General features: G+C 41.6%; 1 protein-coding gene across 2 annotated transcripts in view; it reads right to left on the minus strand.

Annotated features, from left to right (window-relative positions):
* Nucleotides 1-21,802, minus strand: part of ATRNL1 (attractin like 1) — a 697,793-nt gene extending 675,991 nt beyond the window's left edge. The window contains exon 1 of one of the 2 annotated variants that reach the window (XM_023546681.2): nucleotides 21,463-21,802. In XM_023546681.2, the coding sequence (XP_023402449.2) occupies nucleotides 21,463-21,758 (296 nt within the window). In that variant the 5' untranslated portion in view covers nucleotides 21,759-21,802. The remainder of the gene's footprint in view (nucleotides 1-21,462) is intronic. The other variant, XM_003409111.4, reaches the window with a different exon arrangement.
* Between the last annotated feature and the right edge of the window lie 3,415 nt (nucleotides 21,803-25,217).

Genomic DNA, 25,217 nt, shown 5'->3' on the forward strand with positions numbered 1-25,217 from the left:
ACCTACATTACTGGCACAAATCAAAAAAAAACAGAAAATAACAAATGTTGGAGAGGTTGCAGGACACTGGATCTCTTAAGTGCTGCTGGTGGGAATGAAAAATGGTGCAACCGCTATGGAAAACGGTATGGTGCCTCCTTAAAAAGCTAGAAATAGAAATATCAAAAGATCCAGCAATCCCACTCCTAGGAATATATCCTAGACAAATAAGAGCAATCACATGAATAGATATATAAACACCCATGTTCACTGCAGCATTATTCACAATACCAAAAAGGTGGAAACAACCAAAGTGCCCGTCAACAGGTGAATGAATAAACAAATTATGGTACATACACACAATGGAATACCACACAACAATAAAGAACAAGGATGAATCCATGAACTATCTCACAACATAGATAAAGAGGGCATTATGCTGAGTGAAATAACACAATCACAAAAGGACAAATATTGTACGAGATCAATGCTATAAAAACCCAAGAAAAGGTTTACACACAGAAAAAAAAAACTCTGATGGTTGCAAGAGAGGGAAGGGTTAGAGAGACAAAATCTACTATCTAGATAGTAGACAAGTGTTAACTTCGGTGAAGGTAAAAACAATATACAATATAGGGGAAGTCACTACAACCTGACCAAGGCAAAGTCATAGAAGCTTCCTAAACACGTCCAAACACCTTGAGGGCCTGAGTTATTCAGGCAGAGTGGCGGGGACCACAGTCTCCGGGGACATTTAGGTCAATTGGCATAACATAGTTCATAAAGGAAAGTTCTACATCCTACTTTGGTGAGCAGCATCTAAGGTCTTAAAAGCCTGCAAGTGGCCATCTAAGATACATCTAGGGGTCCCATCCCATCCAGAAGAAAGGTGAATGAAGAAAACTAAAGACACATGGAAAATATCAGTCCAGAGGACTAGTGGACCACATGAACCACAGCCTCCACCAGCCTAAGCCCAGAAGAACTAGATGGTACCCAGCTACCGCCACCTACAGCTCTGGCAGGGATCACACTAGAGGGTCTCAAACAAAGCAGGGAAAAAAAGGTAGAACAAAATTCAAATTCGCACACACACACACAAAAAAAGACCAGACTTACTGGTCTGACAGAGACTGGAGGAACCCCCAAGACCATGGCCCCAGGACATCCTGCTAACTCAGAACTGAAGCCACTCCCAAAGTCCACCTTTTAGCCAGATATTAGACAGGCTTATAAAACAAACTATAACACACATGAGGAACGTGCTTCTTAGTTCGGTGAAGTATACAGACCAAAGCGGCAACACCTGCCCAAAATCAAAGACGAGAAGGCAGGAAGGGACTGGAAAACTGGACGTACAGAAATGGAGAACCCGAGATGCGAGATGAATAGGGAAAAACATTGCAGGGATTACAACCAATGTCACAAAACAATTTCTGTCTAAATTTTTGAATGAGAAACTAATTTGTGCTGTAAACTGTCATCTAAAATACAATAGAATAAAAAACTTGTACACCATGAATTTTATAGAAGCATTATTCATAATTGCCAAAAGAGAGAAACAACCCAAAAATCTATCAACTGACAAATGGATAAACAAAATGTGTTATATCCACACAACGGAGTATTTTTCAGTCAAATATACTCTCGCAAATACATGATACGTGCTTAATGTTTATCTCAGCATCTGCTTCAGGGTGAGGGAGGAGAGGATGACCAAACTAAGACAGCTTTAGAAGTGGGTCTTCAGGGTAGGATTCAGGAAGTGGATCAGTCACCAACCAGAGGGCAACATGGGCCACACTGAGTTGTAGATGCGGTGGTAATAACACTTGTTATGCTGTAACATCACAATTACTAAGATTCTCACTTGTGATGAACTGAGACGGGATCCCAGTGAAGAGGCTGTACTGATTAATGCAATAGGCTTATGCAATATCCCTAATATTTGAGAGATATAGTAGCAGTGCTTAATACAAGTACTGTAGAATTGGGAATCATTGATTTGCTGAAGGAAGAAAATTATAGACTGAATTCAGCCAGTTACCAATTATAGATTCAGTACAAAAGCCCGAGGCTTCTATAACAGCATTTAAAGACATTAAAACCAGGGAGCAGATCAGGCTGAAAACAGGCCTAGGACCAGATTGTAAGAATAGCAGAATTACAGAAAAGGTTTAGCTCACAGCCCTGGAAAGACCCCAATGCTACAATTGTTGTCGTTGTTGTTACGTGCCATCAAGTCTGTTCCGACTCATAGCGACCCTACGCACGAACAGAACGAAACACTGTCTGGTCCTGCACCATCCTCACAATTGTTGTTATGCTTGAGCTCGCTGTTGCAGCCACTGTGTCAATCCACTTCATTGAGGGTCCTCCTCTTTTCCGCTGACCCTGTACTTTGCCAAGCATGATGTCCCTCTCCAGGGACTGATCCTTCCTGACAACATGTCCAAAGTATGTAAGATGCAGCCTCATCATCCTTGCTTCTAAGGAGCATTCTGGTTGTACTGAAGTTAGTGGACCAAAAAGAAAGTGGGACCCTGATACCTAGTAGGGTGCCATCAGAAGAGGTGCATTTCACAACCTTTAACCCCAGATCTTTTTGAACCCTCTGGGCTTGCAAAAGTGGGCCACAACCCCTTGCTAGAAAATAACAATCTCCTCTTGTCTGGAAACCACATAAAGGCCTCACCAGAAAGGAATGCCTCACAAGAAGACACCTGTCCTCCTTAAAGTCTGACCCCACCTCCTTTCGATACTTATTTAGCCCATGACTAGGATCAAATTTCAGCATGGCCTGACTGGGCTAAGTACTGTCCCTGATTACTAAGAAAAAGGCTGCAGAATGTGGCTTACACCTACCAATAGAAACCTGGGAGAACATGCCTGGGAATGAATCTCGAACGTGTTGTTTCAGGGAAAACGGAATATAAGGCTAAATAAGGGGGTGTGTACTGGTATGGGGCACTCTCCATGATTCAGAATTTAGCTTTCCGGTAAAAACACCTGGAGCTGGTTTTAACATCCTGCTGGGGAGGCTCCATGACGCTTATGAAAATGATAATAGCCCACTGTAAATGAGGTGGTAACACTGAAACTGTTTCGGCAGAGTTGAAGGAAAGATCTCTGGTGGGCATCCTGGAATAGATTCACTACAGAGAACACCTCAGCTGGCTGTGTCCTCCAGGAACGCCACAGGACTCGTCCCTTATCAAAGCCAAAAAGAATGGACTAGGGAGGAGGGGCACCAGCATCCCTGAGAAGCGCGGGGTGGCTGTCTTTCAAAAGCCAGACTAACAATGAGAAAAACAAATTCCCACCCTCTTTAAAGGGCTACTTGTTCTGTAGCCATAGCAACAAGTAACACCAGAACTGAATTCAATCAATTTAATCAATCAATGACAACTTGCTTCAGTAATCATGCCTCCAAAAGCCAGGCAATCGGTGGCATTCCCATATACTACAACCACAGTGACCAGAGTGGAAAGATACATTAAAAACTCCCAAATGTCTGAAAATTAAGCAACAGACTTGTAAAACACTAAGGAAATTAGAAATTTTTTTAATTAAATACCAAAAACACAAATCAAAACTTGCGTGATTAAGCTAGTGTTTAGAGGGAAATTTACACCTTTAAATGCATTTATTAGAAAAGGAAATTTTAAATAAATTATCTAAGGTTCCACACTTTCGACCTCTTCATAACCTGGAACTGTTCTTTTAAAATTCAGAAGTCTTACACTCCAAGGCCACTCTCTGACCACGAAAAACTAGTTTATGGTTTGTTTCACTTCTTGCTCCTAATGATACCCTCATACTCCAACTGTGTGGAGATCTCCAAAAATTGGACAGCATATAGTTCAGCTATCTAAAAACTAGAATACGCTTCTTACGTAACTTATTACTTCAAAAGTTGTTTCTATGGGACAATCCATTCTCAGTGTCAAACTTAAATTTGGTAGCACTCTTGTCCTTGAATCGAGGACCACGCTGACTTCCTAATCTAGATCAGGGCTCCTCTAGCTGCTGGCCCTCCACCTGTTTCTGTAAATGAAGTTTTACTGTAACTTTGTCGCACACATTTGTTTATAAATTGTCTAAGGCTGAGTAGCAGTTACAAGGGCAGAACTGAGTAGTGACAACGGAGACTATATGGCCTAACCAAAAAAACCAAACCCGTTGCTGTCGAGTGAATTCCGACACAATACCTAAATATCTACTATATGACTCTGGACAGGAAAGGTTTGCCAATATGTCTTCTAGGTGCCTGCCACATACACATATGCCTTGCCAATGTCTCATCCTAGCTGGAACGCCCAATCCTAAGCCCCTAATCAAATAAGCGGAAACCCTAGTAGCACAGTGGTTAAGAGCTACAGCTGCTAACCAAAAGACTGGCAGTTCGAATCTACCTGGCGCTCCTTGGAAACCCTATGAGGCAGTTCTATTCCGTCCTAGAGGGTCGCTATGAGTTGAAATCAACTCTACAGCAGCAGGTTTGGTCTGTTTGTTTTAATTAAGTAAGCAGGCTAGGCTGTTTATAACACAGCCACTGCTAGATGCAGGAAAGGCAGCACAAGCATTACACAGAACTAAAATTAAATGAACTAGTGGCTGCTCTCTACCCTGACTGGAATAGAAATGTTGATTAAGGCATTATAAAACTGAGAAAACACAATAGTTTTAATATTACAAAGTCTCTGAAGCAATAAATCTTGTTTATCAAAGAACTGGGTTTTAGTGCTGCCATAAGCACTCCACAAGAAATAGACAGATCCACTCTGGGGTAGTCTTTATGAAAGGCCACCTTTATAAGCCAGCTCACATGTCTTTTTGTAATGACTTTTTAATACAGGGTTTCTAGATAAAATATTAACTTCAAAATTTTAAATATTCTCACCCCCATCTGTCAGTTTGTCACACTGTGGGGGTTTGCGTGTTGCTGTGATGCTGGAAGCTATGCCACCTACTCAAACACCAGCAGGGTCACCCACGGCAGACAGGTTTTAGCTGAGCTTCTAGACTAAGACAGACTAGGAAGAAGGACCTGGCAGTCTACTTCTGAAAAGAATTAGCCAGTGAAATCTTATGAATAGCAGTGGAACATTGTCAGATATCGTGCCAGAAAATGAGACTCTCAGATTGGAAGGCACTCAAAAGACAACTGGGGAAGAGGTGCCTCCTCCAAGTAGAGCCGCTGCCCCAAAGAAAACACTTACATAGCCAATATGCACATGAAAAAGACTGTCACTGTCACTGAAAAAAAAAAAACCAATTCTGACTCACAGTGATCCTACAGCCTTTAAAAACCAAAAGCTCACTGCCTTCAAGTCAATTCCAACTCACGGCAAGTCCATGTCTTACAGAGCAGAACTGCTCCGTTTCTTACAAGGCTTCTTGGCTGTAATCTTTACAGAAGCAGTTCACCAGGTCTTTATTCCGTGGAGCTTCTGGGTAGGCTCAAACCGACAACCGTAGGTGAACAGGAGACTGCAAACCACTTACACCACCCAGAGAAATGCCATTCAAAACCATAATGAGAAACCACTTCACATTCACTAGAACGACTATTATCAAAAAAATAAAAAACACAGAAAATAACAAGTGTTATCAAGGAGGTAGAGAACTTGGAACCCTTCTCCATTGCTGGTGAGAATGTAAAGTGATGCAGCCACTGTGGAAAACAGTTTGGTAGGTCTTCGAAATATTAAAGACAGAACTACCATAAAACCATAAAACCCAGCAATTCCACTTTTAGATGTATTCCCAAAAGAACTGAAAGCAAGGACTCAAACAGATACCTGTACACCAATGTTCACTGCAGCATTATTCACAATAGCCAAAAGATGGAAACAACCCAAGTGTCCATCAACAGATGAATGGTAAACAAATGTGGTATACACATATAATGGAATATTTCCTAGCCATAAAGAGAAATGATTCCTTATATAAACATGAAGTTCTTATATAACAGTTCATCATAAAGAATAACAATTATAAATACATATGCAGCTAACATCGGAGCCCCAAAATATATGAAGCAAACACTGATAAAACTGAAGGGAGAAATGGACAGCTCTAAAGTCATAGTCGGAAACTTCAGTATATCACTTTCAATAATGAAAAGAGCATCTAGAGAGAAGATCAATAAGGAAATAAAGGATTTAACAACACCACATACCAATCAAACTTAACAGATATATAGATATAGAATATATAGCATACTTCACCCAACAGCAGCATAAAACACATACTTCTACAGTGCACATGGGTCATTCTCTAGGATACAGTATATGCTAGGTCACAAAATAAGTCTCAATAAATGTAAAAAAAATTGAAATCATACAAAGTATCTTCTCTGACCACAATGGAATAAAACTAGAAATTAATAACAGAAGCAAAAATGGAAAATACACAAATATGTGAAAATTAGAGAACACACTATTGAACAACCAACAGGTCAAGAAGAAATTAAGAGAGATAATCAGATAATACAAGAGTCTCATGAAAATGAAACACAACACACCAAAACTTATGGGATACAGCAAAGGCAGTGCTCAGAGGGAATTTTGTAGTGTAAATACCTACATCAAAAAAAGAAGAAAGATATGGTGCCCAGCTACAAACAATGACTGCCCTGACAGGGAACACAACAGAGAACCCCTGAGGGAGCAGGAGAGCAGTGGGATACAGACCCCAAATTCTCATAAAAAGACCAGGCTTAATGGTCTGACTGAGACTGGAAGGACCCCGGTGGTCATGGCCCTCAGACCTTCTGCTGGCCCAGGACAGGAACCATTCCCAAAGGGAACTCTTCAGACACGGATTGGACTGGACAATGGGTTGGAGAGGGATGCTGGAGAGGAGTGAGCTTCTTGGATCAGGTGGACACTTGAGACTATGTTGGCATCTCCTGCCTGGAGCATAGATGAGAAGGTAGAAGGGATTAGAAGCTGGCAAAATGGACATGAAAAGAGAGAGTGGAGGGAGAGAGTGGGCTGCCTCATTAGGGGGAGAGTAATTGGGAGTATGTAGCAGGGTGTATATAAGTTTTTATGTGAGAGACTGACTTGATTTGTAAACTTTCACTTAAAGCACAATAAAAATTATTTTTAAAAAACTCAACAAACTTTAGATACACTGACAAAAAAAGAGAGACAGAAGATGCAAATAACTAAAATCTGAAATCAAAGTGAGGACATTACAGCCAATCTTACAGAAATAGAAAAGATCACAAGAGAATAATATGAACAACTGTACACCAGCAATTCAATAACTTAGATAAAATGAACAAACTCCTAGAAACACATAAACCACCTCCAGTGACTCAAGAAGAAACAGAAAATCTCAGCAGACCCGTAACATGTGATGAGATTGAATCAGTAATCAAAAACTGCCCAATTAAAAAAAAAAGTCATGGATCAAATGGTTTTACTGGGGAATTCTATCAAACATTTAAAGAATTGACACCAATCCTTCTTAAATTCTTCCAAAAAATAGCGGTGGAAAGAACACTTCCTAACTCATTCTATGAAGCCAAGCTGATAACAAAGTCAGACAAAGACACCACAAAAAAACTATAGGCCAAGATCCCTTAGATGCAAAAAACTCTCAACACAATACTAGTAAACAGAATTCAACAACTTATTAAAAGGATTATACACCAAAGTCAAGTAAGAATTTTTCTAGAAATGCAAGGATGGTTCAACTTAAGAAAAGCCAATCAATGTAATACATCACTTTAACACAAGAAAAGAACCACACAATCATCTCAATCAATGCAGAAAAGGCATCCGACAAAATCCAACACCCTTTCGTGATAAAAACACTCAAAAAACTGGGAATAGAAGGAATATTACTCAATTTCATAAAGGACAGTTATGAAAAACCTGCATCATACTCAGCAGAGAAAGACTTCGCATTTTCCCCTTAAGATCAGAACCAAGACAGGTATGCTCATTCTCACCACTGCTATTCAACATTATACTGGAAGTTCTAGCCGGAGCAATTGTATTTCCATATAATGACAATAAACAAATGGAAGCTGAATTTAAAAGAAACACTACCAATTAAATAGTATCAAAACTCCTGAAATTTAAGTATAAATCTAACAAAATATATTCAGGATCTATATATTGATAACTCTGAAACATTGATGCAAGAAATCAAAGAAAATCCAAATAAATGTACCACAGTGATGGAATGGAGAACTCAACATTATCAAGATGTCAATTCCACACCCCCCCAATCATCTATACAATCAACAAAATCCTAGCAGAATTTTTTGTAGAAATCAACAGGCTGATTCTAAAATTATACAGAAAAGCAAATGAACTAGAAAAACTAAAATAATTTTCACCCAAAAATAAGAATACCAAACCAAACCCGTTGCCACCAAGTCAGTTCAAACGCATAGCAACCCTCATACCCACACGGTTTCCAAGGTGCAGCTGGTGGATTTGAACTGCTGACCTTTCGATTAGCAGCCAAGCTCTTAACCACTGAGCCACCAGGGCTCCAAACATAAGAATAAAATACTATAAAGTACATTAATAAAGAAAGTGAGGAATTCATGAAAGGAAAGACACATGCATCAACGGAACAGAACAGAATGAGAAATACAGATATTGCTATCCAGCTGATTTTTAACAAAGTGTAAAGACAAAGGGGTCAATTTATCAAGAGGACATAATCCAAAATTGTATGCACCTAATAAAAGAACTTCAACATACATGAAGCAAAAACAGACAAAATTTTATGGAGAAACAGACGCAACACTGTGGCTGAAGATTTCAATATTCCTCTCTCAATTACTGATAAAGAACTTGAAACTTATAAAAAACTTGAACAAAACTATCAACCAACTTGACCTAACTGAAATTAATAGAACACTCCACCCGTCAACAGAATACACATTCTTTTCCCATGCACAACGAACATTTACCAAGATAGACAATATTCTGGCCCACAAATGTAAAAGGATTCTAGTCATACAAGGTACTTTTTCTAACCACAATGGAATTAAGTTAGAAACAAATAATAAATTTATCTCTGGAAAATCTCTGAATAGTTGGAAACTGAATAATACTCTTCTAAATAACTCATCCTTTGTCTTCTCGAGCTGCCCTTTGAAATCTTCTGTTCAGTACTTTTACTTCAACAATTCTTCCTCTTGCTTTAGCTGCTCGACGTTCGAGAGCAAGTTTCAGAGTCTTCTCTGACATCCATCTTGATCTTTTCTTCCTCTCCTGTGTTTTCAATGACCTCTTGCTTTCTTCATGGAAGACGTCCTTGATGTGATTCCACAACTCATCTGGTCTTCAGTCACTAGTGTTCAGTGCGTCAAATCTATTCTTCAGATGGTCTCTAAATTCAGGTGGGATATGCTCAAAGTCATATTTTGGCTCTCATGGACTTGTTCTGATTTTCTTCAGTTTCAGCTTGAACTTGCATATCAGCAATTGATGGTCTGTTCCACAGTCGGCCCCAGGCCTTGTTCTGACTGATGGATTGCACCTCAACATAAAACAAAAATCCTCACAACTGGACCAATGAGTAACATCATGATAAACGGAGAAAAGATTGAAGTTGTCAAGGATTTCATTTTACTTGGATCCACAATCAACACCCATGGAAGCAGCCGTCAAGAAATCAAAAGACGCGTTGCATTGGGTAAATCTGCTGTAAAAAGGACGTCTTTAAAGTGTTGAAGAGCAAAGATGTCACCTTGAAGACTAAGGTGCGCCTGATCCAAGCCATGGTATTTTCAATCACATCATATGCATGTGAAAGCTGGACAATGAATAAGGAAGACCGTAGAAGAATTGATGCCTTTGAATTGTGGTGCTGGTGAAGAATATACCGTAGACCGCCAAAAGAACAAACAGTTCTGTCTTGGAAGAAGTACAACCAGGATGCTCCTTAGAAGCAAGGATGGAGAGACTGCGTCTTACATACTTTGGACATGTTGTCAGGAGAAATCAGTCCCTGGAGAAGGACATCATACTTGGCAGAGTACAGGGTCAGTGGAAGAGAATAAGACCCTCAACGAGGTAGACTGACACAGTGGCTGCGACAATGAGCTCAAGCATAACAACGATTGTAAGGATGGCTCAGGACTGGGCAGTGTTTCATTCTGTTGTGCACAGGGTCACTATGAGTTGGAACCAACTCGATGGCACCTAACGACAACAGTAAATAACTCATAGGTCAAAGAAAAAATCATAAAGGATATTAGTAAGTTACTTTGAGCTGAATGAAAATAAAAACAAAATATTTCCAAACTTGTGGGATGACACCAAGAGCACAATGCATTAAAAAAAAAAAAAAAAGATAAATTGGACTTCATCAAATTTAAAACTTCTGTTCCCTGAAAAACATTTAAGAAAATGAAAAGCCTCAGCCTTAGAGAAAATACAATCATATATCTACTAAGCAACTAGTATCCAGAATATATAAATAACTACCAAATATCAATAAGAAAACAAACAGCCTAATGTGAAAAAAAACTTTGAACAGACACCTCACCAAAGAAGATACACAGATGGCAAATAAGCATATGACAAGATGTTCAACATCATTAGTTATTAGGAAAACGCAAATTAAAACCACCAAGAGACACCACTACATGCCTAAAAGAACGGCTAAAATTTAAAAGACTGTCCATAGCAAGTGTTGATGAGAATGCGGAGAAACCAGAGCACTCATACACTGCGGGTGATGATGTAAACGATACAAGTACGTTGGAAAGCAGTTGGGCAGTTTCTCAGAATGTTAATCATGTATCTACCATATGATCCAGCCATTCTACTCTCAGGCATTAAGAGAAATGAAAGCCTATGCCAGTACAAGGGGAAGTTCTACTCTGTCCTATAGGGTCACTATGAGTTGGAACTGACTCAATGGCAACGAGTTTGGTTTTTGTCTTATGCCCCTACAAAGATGGCTACATGAAAGTTCATAGCAACTTTATATGCAACAGCCAAAAAGTGGAAAGTACCCAAATGTCCATCACCAGATGAATGGACAAATTGTATCCATACAATGGAATACTACTCAGCAATAAAAAGGAAGACTACTGATACACTGGTTATGTTGGTGAAAAAGGTATTTGTAGTGAAGAAGTCACTGGTCTTGCAAAATTCTATCATGCAATCTACAGCATTGTTTCTATCACCAACTACCATATTTTCCAACTACCACAGGCTGCCAGAAGAACAAATAAATCTGTCTTGGAAGAAGTACAACCACAATGCTCCTTAGAAGCAAGGATGACGAGACTACGCCTCACATACTTCGGACATGTTATCAGGAGGAATCAGTCCCTGGAGAACGACATCATGCTTGGTAAAGTAGAGGGCCAGCAATAAAGAGGAAGACCCTCAACAAGATGAACTAACACGGTGGCTACAACAATGGGCTCAAGCGTAACAACAACCATGAGGATGGTACAGGATCGAACAGTGTTTCATTCTGTTGTACACAGGGCTGCTATGAGTTGGAACCAACTCGACAGCACCTAACAACAACAACACTGATATACCATTAATAAATGTCAAAGTAAATATGCTGAAAGAAGCTAGATAAAAAGAAGTAAATATTGTATGTTTCCATTTGTATGAAATTCTAGAAAATGCCAGCAAATCTACAGTGACAGAAAGCATGTCAGAATTTGCCTGGAGACAGGAAGATTTGGCAAGAAGGGGAGGGAAGGAAGGATTACAAAGGGGTTGCCATGGCTTGAATTGTGTCCCCCAAGAATGTATGTATCAATTTGGCTAGGCCATGATTCCCAGTATTGTGTGATTGTCCAGCATTTTGTTATCTGATGTGATTTTCCTATGTGTTGTAAATCCTACCTCTACAATGTTAATAAGTGGGATAGCCAGCAGTTGTGTTAGTGAGGCAGGACTCAATCTACAAGATTGGATTTTGTCTTGAGGCAATCTCTTTCAAGATATAAAAGAGAAAAGTGAGCAGAGAGACAGGGAGACCTCATACCACCAAGAAAGCAACTTCAGGAGCAGAGCACATCCTCTGGACCCAGGGTTCCTGCACAGAGAAGCTCCTAGTCCAGGGGAAGACTGAGAAGGATTTCCTCCAGAGCAAACAGAGAAAGAAAGCCTTCTGCTGGAGCTGATGCCCTACTTTGGACTTCTAGCCTACTTTACTACAAGGAAATAAATTTCTCTTTGTTAAAGTCATCTACTTGTGGTATTTCTGTTATAGCCAGCACTAGATAAATAAGACAGGGGCACACAGAAACTTAAGAGTACACTGAATATTTTTATGATCTTGACTTCAGTGACAACTTCACATATATATGTGTGTGGACGTGTATGTATATATATATATATATATATATATATATATATATATAGTCATGAGCCACATAACATCCGTTAAGGCACCATCCAACTGCACGTACATCTGCGGTCCCGTAAAATTATAACAGAGTTAAGAAATCCCAATTGGAGAAAGGGACATAGTGGACATAACCAGATGTACAAACACAACAGATTCCCGGACACAACATATGTATCTCATTTCTCTTGTATACAAAGCGATTGCACTGACAGGTGTATTTAACTCAAATTTTTAATACAATAGGCTTTATTATAGTCCATTCTTAAGTATGAGTTTTTCATAAGTAGGATGTTCATAACCTGAAGAAAGCAGCTAGGAACTGCAGGCAGACAAGAATCAACAAATCAACGAGTCACATATGGTAGGAAAATCGCTTCTCCGACCATCCCTGCCCTTTGCCCGGCCATGTGGGCCACCAGCAGCTGTGAACTGGGGTAGTGGTCCCCATAAAAAAAGTCTGTTTCCCTAACCACCACAGCGCCTGCCTGTACAGAGACAGGACCCCAAGCTTCTACCCTAAAATCAACAAGGCAGACCTCCCCAGGGGTCCATTTGGAATGTGCCAGCACCTCCGCCACTCAAAACCTGTCAGTTGCAAGCCTACTGTGAACTGCTATGAAAGGCCTGTGCAGTGGAGGCTGTTCTCATAATCAACTTTCTACCTGCCTCCCTGAGTACTTGCCTTAGGTATCTAGAGCTGCTGTAACAGAAATACCGTAAGTGGAAGGCTTTAACAAACAAAAGTTTATTCTCTCACAGTCTAAGAAGCTAGACGTCCTAATTCAGGGTGCCAGCTACAGGGGAAGGCTTTCTCTCTCTGTCAGCTTTGGGGAGAGGTCCATGCCATCAATCTTCCCTGGTCAAGGAGCTTCTCAGCACAGGGACTCTGGTTCCAAAGGACACACTATTCTCCTGGCCCTTGTTTCTTGGTGGTGTAAGGTCTCCCATACCTCTCTGCTTGCTTCTCTCTTTTATATCTCAAAAGAGACTGGCTTAAAACACAACCTAATCTTGCAGATTGAGTCCTGCCTCATTAACATAACTGCTGATGATCCTGCCTCATTAACACCATAGAGGTAGGATTTACAACACACAGGAAAATCACATCAGATGACAAAATGCTGGACAATCACACAATACTGGGAATCATGGCCTAGCCAAGTTGACACATATTTTTGGGGCACACAATTCAATCCATGACAGTACTCCACAGCTCAGGCCTCTGAAACCAATAGGAAACACCTCCCGGGAAGTCAGTTCTGGTCTGTCTGCTCCCCCTTTCAGTCAGTGCTTAGGACTGCTGACTGAGGTTTCTGTGTGCTAAGAAGCAGACATCTTTAGTGGAAGCTACCTGCACAGCCAACATACTCCAGGGGGGCTCTGACAGCAACAAGGCAGACCTCCACAGGGATCTGACCAGAGCATGACACATCCTCCCCAACCTGGTAATTACTGGTTGCCAGGCTGTTGTAAATTGCTACAGAAGGCCCCCTCAGTGGAGTCTGTTCCTATAGTCAGTACTCTACCTGCCCTTGAGGACCTCATTGCTCAGGCCTCTGAAACGAACAAAACAGACCTCCCTGAGGATCAGTTTGGGTCTGTCTGCTCCCCCTTACAGTTAGTGCTGAGGACTGCTGACCGAGGCTGTTATGTGCTAGGAAGCTGGCATCTTAAGTGGAAGCTACCCCCACAACTAACATACTACAGGGTGGGCTCTGACAACAACAAGGCAGGCCTCCCTGGGGGTCCGTTCAGAGTGTGACTACCCCCCTTCCAACTGCTAACTGTTGGCTGCTGGACTGATACAAACTCCTACAGAAGGTTCCCTACAGTGGAGTCAGGAGGTGGGTTTACCTAAATGGAGACTGCTCCCCCAACTGCCACAGGGCCACTGGGGCTCTGAAACCAATAAAATAGATCTCTTGGAGGTCCTTCTGTGGAGTGCCAGCCCCTCCTCCTCCTGAAATGGAGGAAGTTTGCCTGTGCTTCCACTGAATGTCAGCTCAGATATAAGCAGCTCCCAAAGAGCAGGGAAGGAAACCTTGGACAAAACCAGAGGGCAACACTCAGTACCAAAGAGGACTTACTGGATGTGGATTTTCTGACTAAATACATGATTGCAGAAAAAGACAAAGGAAGTAATAACCAGAGAGAATGGACTGCACCCCCTGGTGGACAGATTGATTAATCCATGATATCTCACCTAAGTGGTGATGCTCACTGGTGGTCAGATTTACTGCAGAGTGTGCTCTGGTGTGTTTGAGAGAGACCGAAAGTTGAGAAACGAGATCCGGAATCAATTAAACCAGGGAAGGAGAAGGAGCTATCACAGAGAGGGAGAGGAAGTAGTAAGCAAAGGCCAAAGGCTCTGCTCACCTAAGAGCTTCTTACAGAAAACAGTGCAGGCAAAAACACCAAATACTAGGGAAAACTGAGAAAGTTAACACTCAAAAATTCCCAATGCCTCAATGAAAAAAATCACAAGACACTCAAAGAACAGAGAAACCCCCAAACAAACATGACAAAGGAAGTGAAAGTACATCTACCTGCTGCCATCGAATAAATTCTGGCTCATGACAACCCTATGGAACAGAGTAGAACTGCCCCACAGGATTTCCAAGGAGTGGCTAGTGGGTTCGAACTGCCAACCTTTTGGTTAGTGGCCAAGTTCTTAACCACTACGCCACCAGGTGCTTTGAAAGCACATCTAGGAGTGACCAAACAATGAAAAAAAAGGAAAAATATAACCCAACATTAAACATAATTAAAGAACTAAGGGAAAACACAGGCAAAGAGCTAAAAGAAATAAGGAAAACAACGCAGGAACAAAATGAGGATCTAAGAGAAGAAAAACTGCAACTGAAAGGGATGATAATTGAAATGAATAACACAACAGGACTTATCAGCAGATTTAATCAAACAGAAGAAAGAATCAGCATAATACAAAATACAATAGTTAAAATTATAGATGCTGATGAATGACAAGAAAAGAGGCTCAAGAAGGTGAGCACAGCTTAATGGAATTACGGGACAACAAGAAACCTAATATACACATCATGGGAATTCCAGAAGGAGAAAAAAGAGAGACAAGGACAGAAAGAACATTTGACAAAATAATGACAATTTCCCCAATCTAACAAAGGACATGAATCTACAAATCTATGGAGCTCAAAGAACCCCAAGCAGGAGACAAATCCATGGAGCTCAAAGAACCCCAAGCAGGATAAACCCAAAGAGATCTACATCAAGAGACATCATAGTTAGGCTCTCAAAATCAAAGACACTAGAAGGTAATTCAAAGCTATACATAAAAAAGATCCCTAATAAGGGGAAATGCATGGCCAAGTATAAGGGCCAGTAATAAGGTATTTATGCTTGATAATTCTAAGTGTTTTGTCCTTCACGTTTTTAATCCCAAATACATAAAAGGCAATGAAAAAATCATGTTACAGGGCACATGAAATATAAAGATATAATTAGTGATAACATCAACAAAAGGAGAGAAATGACATAGATACAGAATTTCTTGTATGTTACTAAAGTTAAGTTGGTATCAACTTACACTACAATGTTATAAATACAAGCTCCTAAATGTAATATTCATGGTAATCACTAAGAAAATATATTAAAGTCATACACAAAAGGTAAGGAGACGGGATCCCAAAAGGCTCACTACAATAAGCCAACAAAACACAAAATCAAGCACTACTAAAGGACAAACACACACAAAAAACAAATAACAAAATGGCAGAAGTCAGTCACTTCTTATTAGTAATTACAGTGAATGTAAATGTACTAAATGCTCCCATCAAAAGGCAGAAGGTGATAGAATGGATAAAAATCATGACGCAACTATATGCTGTTTACGAGAGACACACCTTAAACCGAAGGACACACAGGTTGAAAGTGAAAGGATGGAAAAAAATATTCCACACAAATAATAACCAAAAGAGCTGGGATGGCAATCTTTATACCAGACAAAGCGAACTTTAAGACAAAATCTGTCAGAATAGATAAAGATGGACATTATATAGTGATAAAAGATCAATTAATCAAGAAGCTTTAACAATCATAAATATATATGTACACAACATGAGGGCACCTAAATCTATAAGGCCAATACTGACTGAACTGAAAGGAGAAATAGATAGTACTACTACAGTAGTTGGAGACTTCAGTACATCACTTTCAGTATTGGACAGAACATCTATGAAGATCAACAAGGAAAAAAATGATCTGAATGACGCTATGAATCAACTAGACTTAGCAGACATATATAGCACACTCCACCCAAAAACAGCAGTGAGTGACAGTAACCTTTAAACCTTAAACCAAAAATATCCCCTGAAGTCTTCTTAAAACCAAATAATAATTTAGCTTAACTAGTGAAAGAGGTCTGTCTTGAGCATTACGCTCATTTAACAACTATCTACATGGCTTCAAACTGACAAGAGCAACTTGAAAGATTAGACAGGAATCTTAAGGGGCAAGTAAGTCTGTAAATGAGGGAAAAACAACTAAGAAAAAAAGGGTGATAATGGTCGCACAACTCAAAGAGTGTAATCAACGTCACTGAATGGTACCTGTAGTTGCACTGGTGTATGTTTTGCTGTGTATATTCTCAACAACAAAATAAATAAAATCTAGGAAAAAAAAAAAGACTACATAGGAAAGAGGGCCCCAGAGAGAATTAACAGCACGTGTGAAAGACCATGGAAACCCTGGTGGCGTAGTGGTTAAGTGCTACAGCTGCTAACCAAAGGTCAGCAGTTCGAATCCGCCAGGCGCTCCTTGGAAACTCTGTGGGGCAGTTCTACTCTGTCCTATAGGGTCGCTATGAGTCGGAATCGACTTGACAGCACTGGGTTTGGTTTTGGTTTTTTGGTGAAAGACCATGAAGCCAAAAGGAATTGACACATTCAAGGAACGCTAAAAGACCAGTGCAGAAAAAAAGCGGAGGGGGAGACAAGGAGGATGAGTCACAACCGAAGTGAGCACGAACCAAATCAAGCAGACACTTGACCTTGGAAACCATGCTTCTACTTCACCAACTTTGGATCTTAGAAATATTCAACTGAAATTATTTTAAATTATTATCGTATGATTATTTTAATAATGTAAAAGAAATCCATGGATATAAATTATATATTACAAGTTTACTCTGAAATAAGGCCTGTGACTAAAAAAAAAAAAATGTGACAGGGAACATTAATTTTATAGTTATTAATAGCTTCCCTATTATTAATAAAAAGATCCCAGTACATATGTATACATGCATCTATATTTTTAATTATTGCTTAGGAAAAATAATGCACACACATTTACCCTTCCCCTCTTTAGTTCATAGTAGTAACCTAATTCCTGACATTATATCTTCATTTTGCTGTCACTAGAAATGGAATACTGCAATTACAAATACGTTTGAAAGTCAGTACTCTTTGTCTGACTAACCTAACAAGTTTAAAAAACTATGTATATACTTTACATATATAATAACCTTAATACATGATTTCAGGAAAATACCCAACAAATGTGTTTAAAATAATAATTTTACATATATGAATAATTATCAATACAGTGAGATATTTTCCAATCTCAGAGTACTAATTTATTTTGTTTCCCTAAGAGAAATTAGAAATCATAGCTTCCTAAGTGACATTAGCAAGAAAATGTCCACGTCTGAGCACAAAATATAAATATAAATTTCAACCACTCTACAAAAATAATTCTAAAGAACTAGCTTCTAAAAAGGTAACGTCATTGCTTATTTGCAAAATGTTTTCTAACCTAATATTATAATAAGCTACTCAAATAAATCTGATTAGCATATAATTATACACTTGGTTATTATTATATTGGCATTGTCCTTTCTGATTCTCAGTTCTAGGTCCCTTAGTCTACCTTTAAGCTGAAGATCAGTGTTCATTTTGTTTTACATATGTAAGGAACGGCTTGTAATTCTGAATGTTTTATTCTTTCCAAATAGAAACAGAAGACTGCAATCAATGTTAAGAGAACTCAAGTACCACTTTTGATACCATATTTGCTCTGCTTTTCTCCCCCTCTAAACATCAATCTTCCGTTCTAGAGAGGCATCTGAAGAATACTCTTATTCCCTAGTGAAATCCCTATAAAAAAAATAGTAGGGGTAAAAAAAGCAAAGTCACCATGGAATCAGCCAATTAATTTTGACACCTGCTTACCAAGACTTATCAATCATTTCTTATGTCTGTTAGATTGCTATCCTTCAGTTTACTGAAAGATTCTCAAGATAGTTAATAAAGTGAGAATTCCCAGTTAAAAGTCTTTGTTACTGTGAAATTACTTCAAATGCTGGATAAAACAAGTCACCATCCTCAAAATAAACCTTTTATAGCTCACATGTACTTTACCAGGAAGAATTCTTTTCTTCTATGTATGATTCTTCCTTTTAACATTAAATACCACCTTTTCTTTACCTTCAAGAGAATACTTAAGAAAACACAGTTGTACCAGTAATATTTACTCAAATTTGCAGCCTGTATTTCACAGGGAAATGAAAAAGCATTTACCAATAGGGTACAATGAATCATAGGAAACAACAGTGTCCAAGGAAGTGATGAGTGTTCAATGATTGCTCAGAGTTTATCCTTATATAACTATATCTACATTAAAAATCTATCTTTTACTCACTAATGTATGATATTAATGAAAGCCATCTCTCAGTGTTATTTAACCTGGTTTTAACTCGATCTGTGATCTTTCTTACCAACTGGGACAACATCTGCTAGTGAGGTCACAGGCTGCTGAGCCAGCTGATTTAACAAGTTCCACTACTACAAAACGTAGCTAGGAGCTTTCAGGATCACAGCAATTGGCTTCTCCTTTTCAGACGGATGGCATAAATCCACCCACACAGAGGCCAATATCCCTAAATTACATATTAAATCAGGCAAACTTTCTATGTATGTATAAGAAAGATGTAAAAAATGGATGTGGCTTTTTTTCACTGTTGGCAACCAGTTTACATGTGCAAAATTCCCTCTTGTCAGGCAAAAAGCTAGCTGCCGCTGTCATAGCAAAAGTTTAAGAACACTTAGTTCTACTGTCACATGGGGTCGACCTGAGTCAAAACTGACTCAACGGCACCTAACAATAACAAGGGCTACTAACAAGCACATTTTAATACCTTGCCTCATAAACTTTTCATTAGCACCTCTCCCAAATTAAAAAAAAAACAAACCTATGATACTTAAGATTGAAAAAAAAACCTATGGTACTATACTACCTTGAGAAAGTATGGGCCCAGGAAACAGTCCAACCTATTGCTATGAGCAAATTTCATAAAACTTCATTTTGAGACTTCACTTCCAAAACCCTGTGGTAAATTATTTAAATAGTAGCTTCTCACCTGAAATTAAAAAGTTCCACTTAAAAACAAATTTCATTTTACACTGAGTTCTAAGGGGCATTTTTTTAACCAGCAACAACAACAACAAATTGGAAAATACGCCATGTTTAAAATGCCAAGAAAATTGTTCTACAATACATTAATAAGATGAGCCATAAAATATCCAATTCCTATCTTTGCTTAGGGCCCAAGATACATTTCACATAGATTTTGCTATCATCCTGACAATAAATATTAGTAATCTACATAGTGTAATTTCACAGAAATAAGTCAGCCAGCAAACCTTTTATTAAATTTTGCTGACTAAGAAGAGGATTTACCTTGTCTTTAACACAGAATTGCTATCTGCAAGTTGTCAGACGGACACCCTAAAGGCCTCAACTTACCCACTGCCACTACTGCCAGGGCTTCCAACCAGTTAGCGCAGGTTCCAAGCCCTCCTGAGAACTTGCATTTCTAACAAGTTTCCATGCCATGCTGATTAGGGATCAATTCTGAGAACCACTAGTAGGGCAGTGATTCTCAAAATTTATTATACCTAAGAATCTGGGGCTCTTGCAAAAATGTAGATTCTGAGTCAGCATATCTGTTGTGGAAATGCAAATTTCTCAACAGTGGTTCCAACCAGAACCAACTGGTTTGAAGCCCTGCTTACTGTTGCTCCCCAACCTCAACCCTCGTCTTTTCATATCAGGAGAAATGCAATAAACACCCACCAGCAGCGTGAAAGTATCTTTACAATTGTAAAGCAAACTCCTTAGCCTCTTACCTTCAGAAAAACCGAACTGATGCTCCCACACAAAAGCTGACATGGAAATAAACCAAAAAAATCAAACCCATTGCCATGGAGTCAATTCCAACTCATAGCGACCCTACACATCTGAGTAGAACTGCACCATGGGGCTTCCAAGGAGCAACTGGTGGATTTGAACTGCCAGCCTTTTGGTTAGCAGCCAAAGCTCTTAACCACTGCACCACCAGGTCTCTGATAGTGAAACAGCCAGTTTGAAAATTCCTTATCTTTACTACACAAAGTCCAGGTATCCTTTTATCTCACCCAAAGTCACACCTGTATTTCTTAATTCAGGACCGTCCCAGCAAACTCAACATGGCGTATTGTGTAAAAACACACATGCTGGAGGTAAACTGGAATAGTTAGAATCACGACTCTGCCTACTACTGTGTAACCCTCGGCATCTGACTTAAATTCATTGCCTCGATTTCTAGCTGTAAACCCAATATAACAATTCTAGTAACTCAGAGTTATGAGGATCAAACGAGATAATACCTGTAAAGAGATCAGAACGGTGTTTGGCACACAGTAAGCCCATCGTAAACTCTTCTTAATATGATTACTATTAGTAAATAAAATGATGGCAGTGGTTACCTCTAGGGAGGGCAGTAGGATGGGGAAAGAGGGAGGTATTGGTGGATCGAAACTTTTAACCTTTACATTTCTGTGCTGTTTGAATTTTTCACTATCTGAGTGTATAATTCTGACTTAAAAATATTCTCCTAGCAAAACGCTGTTTGGCACCATAACTAAATGTGGAAATGTTCCCGATGAGCCGGGCATCAGAAGCGGCTGCGGGCATCTGGAACGCTCGGGAAAGGCTTGGCGTCCACGCGGTCTGAGCACCGTGCTCGGAGCCGGAGGGGTGCGGCGCACGTACCCGGGGGCCCGAGGCCGCAGCGGGTGGGGGGCGTGCGAGGAGGACACTTACTTGAACCGGCCCTGGCAGTGCTGGCACTGGTCCCCCACCCAGCCCGGGTCGCACAGGCAGGTCGAGTTGACACAGCGGCCCGAGAAGCAGGAGCCGGTCTTCTCGCAGGGCTTGGACTGGGACACCTGCGCGTAGAGCGCCAGGTAGAGGAAGCCATAGCACAGCAGCCAGCTGTGCCCGTCCAGCAGCCAGGAGGAGGCGCTCCCGCCGCCGCCGCCGCCGGCCGGCCGAGTCCTCCACAGCCCCGGGCTCTCCAGCTGCGGGGGGCCCGAGCGGGCCTGGCCCCCCAGTTCCATCTCCCCCGCGCCGCTGGCCGGCGGGGCTGCGCGTGGGGGCGCCGACGGGGTGCTCCGGGGCACCGGCTGCAGGAGCCTCGCCGCCGCCGCCGCCGCTCTTCTTCCTCCTCGCCGCGCCTGCCCCAGTCCCGCTCCCCGGTCAGGAGGGACAGATGGACAGATCCCAGCCGCTGTCGCCTGCGCTCGACTGCCTCCAGCCGTACTCGGGCATCGCCTCGGGTCTGTGACCTTGTCCTCAGCGAGCCGACCGACGCCGCGGCGCCCGGGCCGGGCCGGAGGCGGGAGCGGCGGCCCGAGCTGCTTGGGGCGCTCGGAGAAGACCTCGGGGGAGGGGCAGGCGCCCTGGGGGAGGGGCCTGGGAAGGGGGAGGGGCCCGCGCGGCCCCGCCTCGCCCGCGGCTCGCGCCAACTGCCTCGACTCCAAGTGCCGCGCGGTCGGGGGGCGGGGGCCGAGCGCGAGCGCTGAGGTGGGCGCGCCCAACGCGGGGAGGGGGGACCGGGAGGCGAGGGTCAGCCCCGCAGAGCCCTGAGGGCGGCCCGCGGGTCCCCAGCTGCCATCTTCTCTTCCGTGCCTTCAGCCAGCTGCCGGGTCTGCGGCTGGAGCCCGCTGCGCACTGGACCGCCTCCCCGCCCTCGCGCGAGCCCACGCTCCACCCCCGGCAGCGCCGTGGTCTCGCCCCGCCCCTGACTGAGACCCGCGGCTCCCCGCGCGCGCCCGCCCGCCCGCCGGCTCCAGGGCTGAGGGGAGCCTGGCCCCCAGGTGTGGCTCCGGTGCTCGCGGCGCCCTTCCCCTCGGCGAGCACGGGAATCCCCTCACCCCGCGCCCGTGAACCGCTGAAATTAAAGATCGGACGGGCTTCGCAGCTTCAGCAAAAAGGCAGCCCTTCCCGTCTGCCGTCCTCAGCAGCTAAAGTGCAGCGCTGTTCCCTAGCGCTTCCCCTTCTTCCGCCCCATCCTCCTGCCGATTTCTTCTTTTTCTCTTAAATGAGAAAAACTCAACAACACACAAAGAGCTGGGCATGTGCAGCAGGCAAAAGTCTTAAAGGCACCGCAGTCCTACCACGTTGTGGGGTCCGCAAGGACAGGGAGGGGCGAGGGGCGGGAAGCCGTGGCCAAGGAGGGACCTCTCCAAGGGGGAGCCATTTCTCCCACGGAAACAACCACCCCCTCGTCCCCAACAAAGAACTAAGAGGTTCTGAGCCCCGAACGCGCCGCCTCTCGCGACACTGTTCGGAACCCCACGTATCTCCTTTTCTGTCTGTCAGTGTTTCCTCCTCCATCTGGGACAATATTCTGCCTTGAAAAAAGACGTTGCAACATCGGGGCTTTTTTTCCAAAGAGCAGAAATGATGCCCAGGAAAGAGTCGTTTTCCTTCCTTGGCGGCAATCTTTCTTCCTCTAAGATGACTTTCCAAGATTTGATGGTATATGGTGGAATTTTTCCTTCATACTTTTGTGCCTTCTCTAAATAGGCTCTTTGAACCTTTGAAAAAAGAAGCCGAGAACAAATTGCAGCCATGCAAACTCCCAGTGTTGCTGGAGCCATACCAAAGACGGGCAGGCAGAATGAAAAAGAATTTGAAGTCATCAAAGGCATTTCTGACAGCAAAAAGAGAAAAAAGTTTTAGCTGCAACCACGCAGTCATAATATTATTGTTAAGATTCAACTCGTGTTTATTTTGGGTATAATGTACCCAAAGACATCTATTTTAATCCTTCCTCTATTATCCCCTCTTTGCAGATGAGATCCTCTATTAACCCCTTTTTGCAGATGAGAAAAGAGATTCAGAAAGGTTAAAGGATTTGTTAATGGCAGGTTAAAAATAGTGAACAGAGCTTTAAACACAAGTCGTCTGACTTCTGTGCTTGTTTCACTCTTTACCAGGCTGCTTTTATCCGCAGATGCTTTGTCCTCTTTTGGTGAATAAAACAGGGCTTAAAACCGTTTCCTTTAGGTTACAACCCCTGCTGATAATTTGCATTTCTAACAAGTTCCCAGGCAATGTTAATAGTGCTGGTTATGGACCAATTTTGAGAAAGCTTAGGAGAGCAGTGGTTCTCAAAATGTATTATACGTAAGAATCATCTAGAGATCTCCTTAAAATGTAGATTCTGATTCAGTATATCCGGGGGTGGAAATGCAAATTTTCAGCAGGGGTTCAAAGGGAAGGAACCAGTTCAAAGCCCTGGAATAAAAGAACAGAATAAAATGTAAGTGTTGGCTTGTCTTGCAAATACTTCAACAGTGACTTAAAGAGGAAAACAAAGGTCCAGAAAGAGGTGGCTCCTTTGCAAGTAAAACCGTGAATCTCATTTGTATTCAAGCAAATCAAAATTTCCACATGATATCAGTACCAGCAATGTCATCACCAAAGCTAAAGATTAGGACAGCCCCTTCTTCCTTTCACATCTTTTCCTCATCAGGATGCCCCTTAGAGACTTCTTGGGATGGTGGAGAAGGGAGAGGAGGACACTCTGCAAAAAACAATTGAAAGGGTGATATTTTTCTTGGTCATACTTTTTTATTTCCATGACTATGAAATCCAGAAGAACTATTTCTCCTATCAGCCATAGATGAACAATATCTGCTGCTTTTTCCACTCCTCTCGTGCCAACCAAAGTCAGCCACATCTTTTTCACATCTAATGTGGAGTTACTTTCAGACCTGTGGAAAGTGGCCAAGCTCTTAAAACCCTCAGTAAGTGTGAAAGTAATTTAAAGGATACACTGGAACCCATTTAACAACAGAGCACTGCTCAGTCACACACTGACTACAACCTGTATTGGAGCAAAGGATTTGCCCATTAAAAATATATAGCTTTTAACAATCTAAAAACCATTATCAAGGACATCATGCTTGGTAAAGTAGAAGGTCTCTGTAAAAGAGGAAGACCTTCAACGAGATGGATTGATGCAGTGGCTGCAACAATGGGCTCAAACATAGCAATGATTGTGAGGACGGCGCACGACCAGGCAATATTTTGTTCTATTGTATATAGGGTTGCTATGAGTCAAAACGGACTTGATGGCACCTAACAACAACAACAATCATCTAATAACTATAATCAGCTCAGTACTGCATGTTACACTGATGAACATGCAGCCCCAGAGGCCTCCTCTCACCATTGTCTTTAGAATCAGGCTGAATATATGAAATTTATATAAAATTGTTCTCACAGTAATCTCACAGAATTTCATCTTACCCCGTATCGTATTTTTCTTTTTTTCAACAGACACATTCCGGTCAACATTTACTAACTAACTATTACGAATCTAAGCATGAGAAAACAAAGATGAAAAAACGTGATTTCTGTCCTTGGATGAGCTTCTCTTCTGTGATGCTCACTAGACTGGAAACTCCTTATACAGTTGAGTGCCATGTATTTTACAAATGTAGACACAGAAAACTTAAATGATTTACAGTGTTAATACAAAGAGTCAGCGACAAAGCTTGCCTAGA

The sequence above is a fragment of the Loxodonta africana genome, chromosome 16, assembly GCF_030014295.1.
Source record: "Loxodonta africana isolate mLoxAfr1 chromosome 16, mLoxAfr1.hap2, whole genome shotgun sequence".
Taxonomy (NCBI): domain Eukaryota; kingdom Metazoa; phylum Chordata; class Mammalia; order Proboscidea; family Elephantidae; genus Loxodonta; species Loxodonta africana.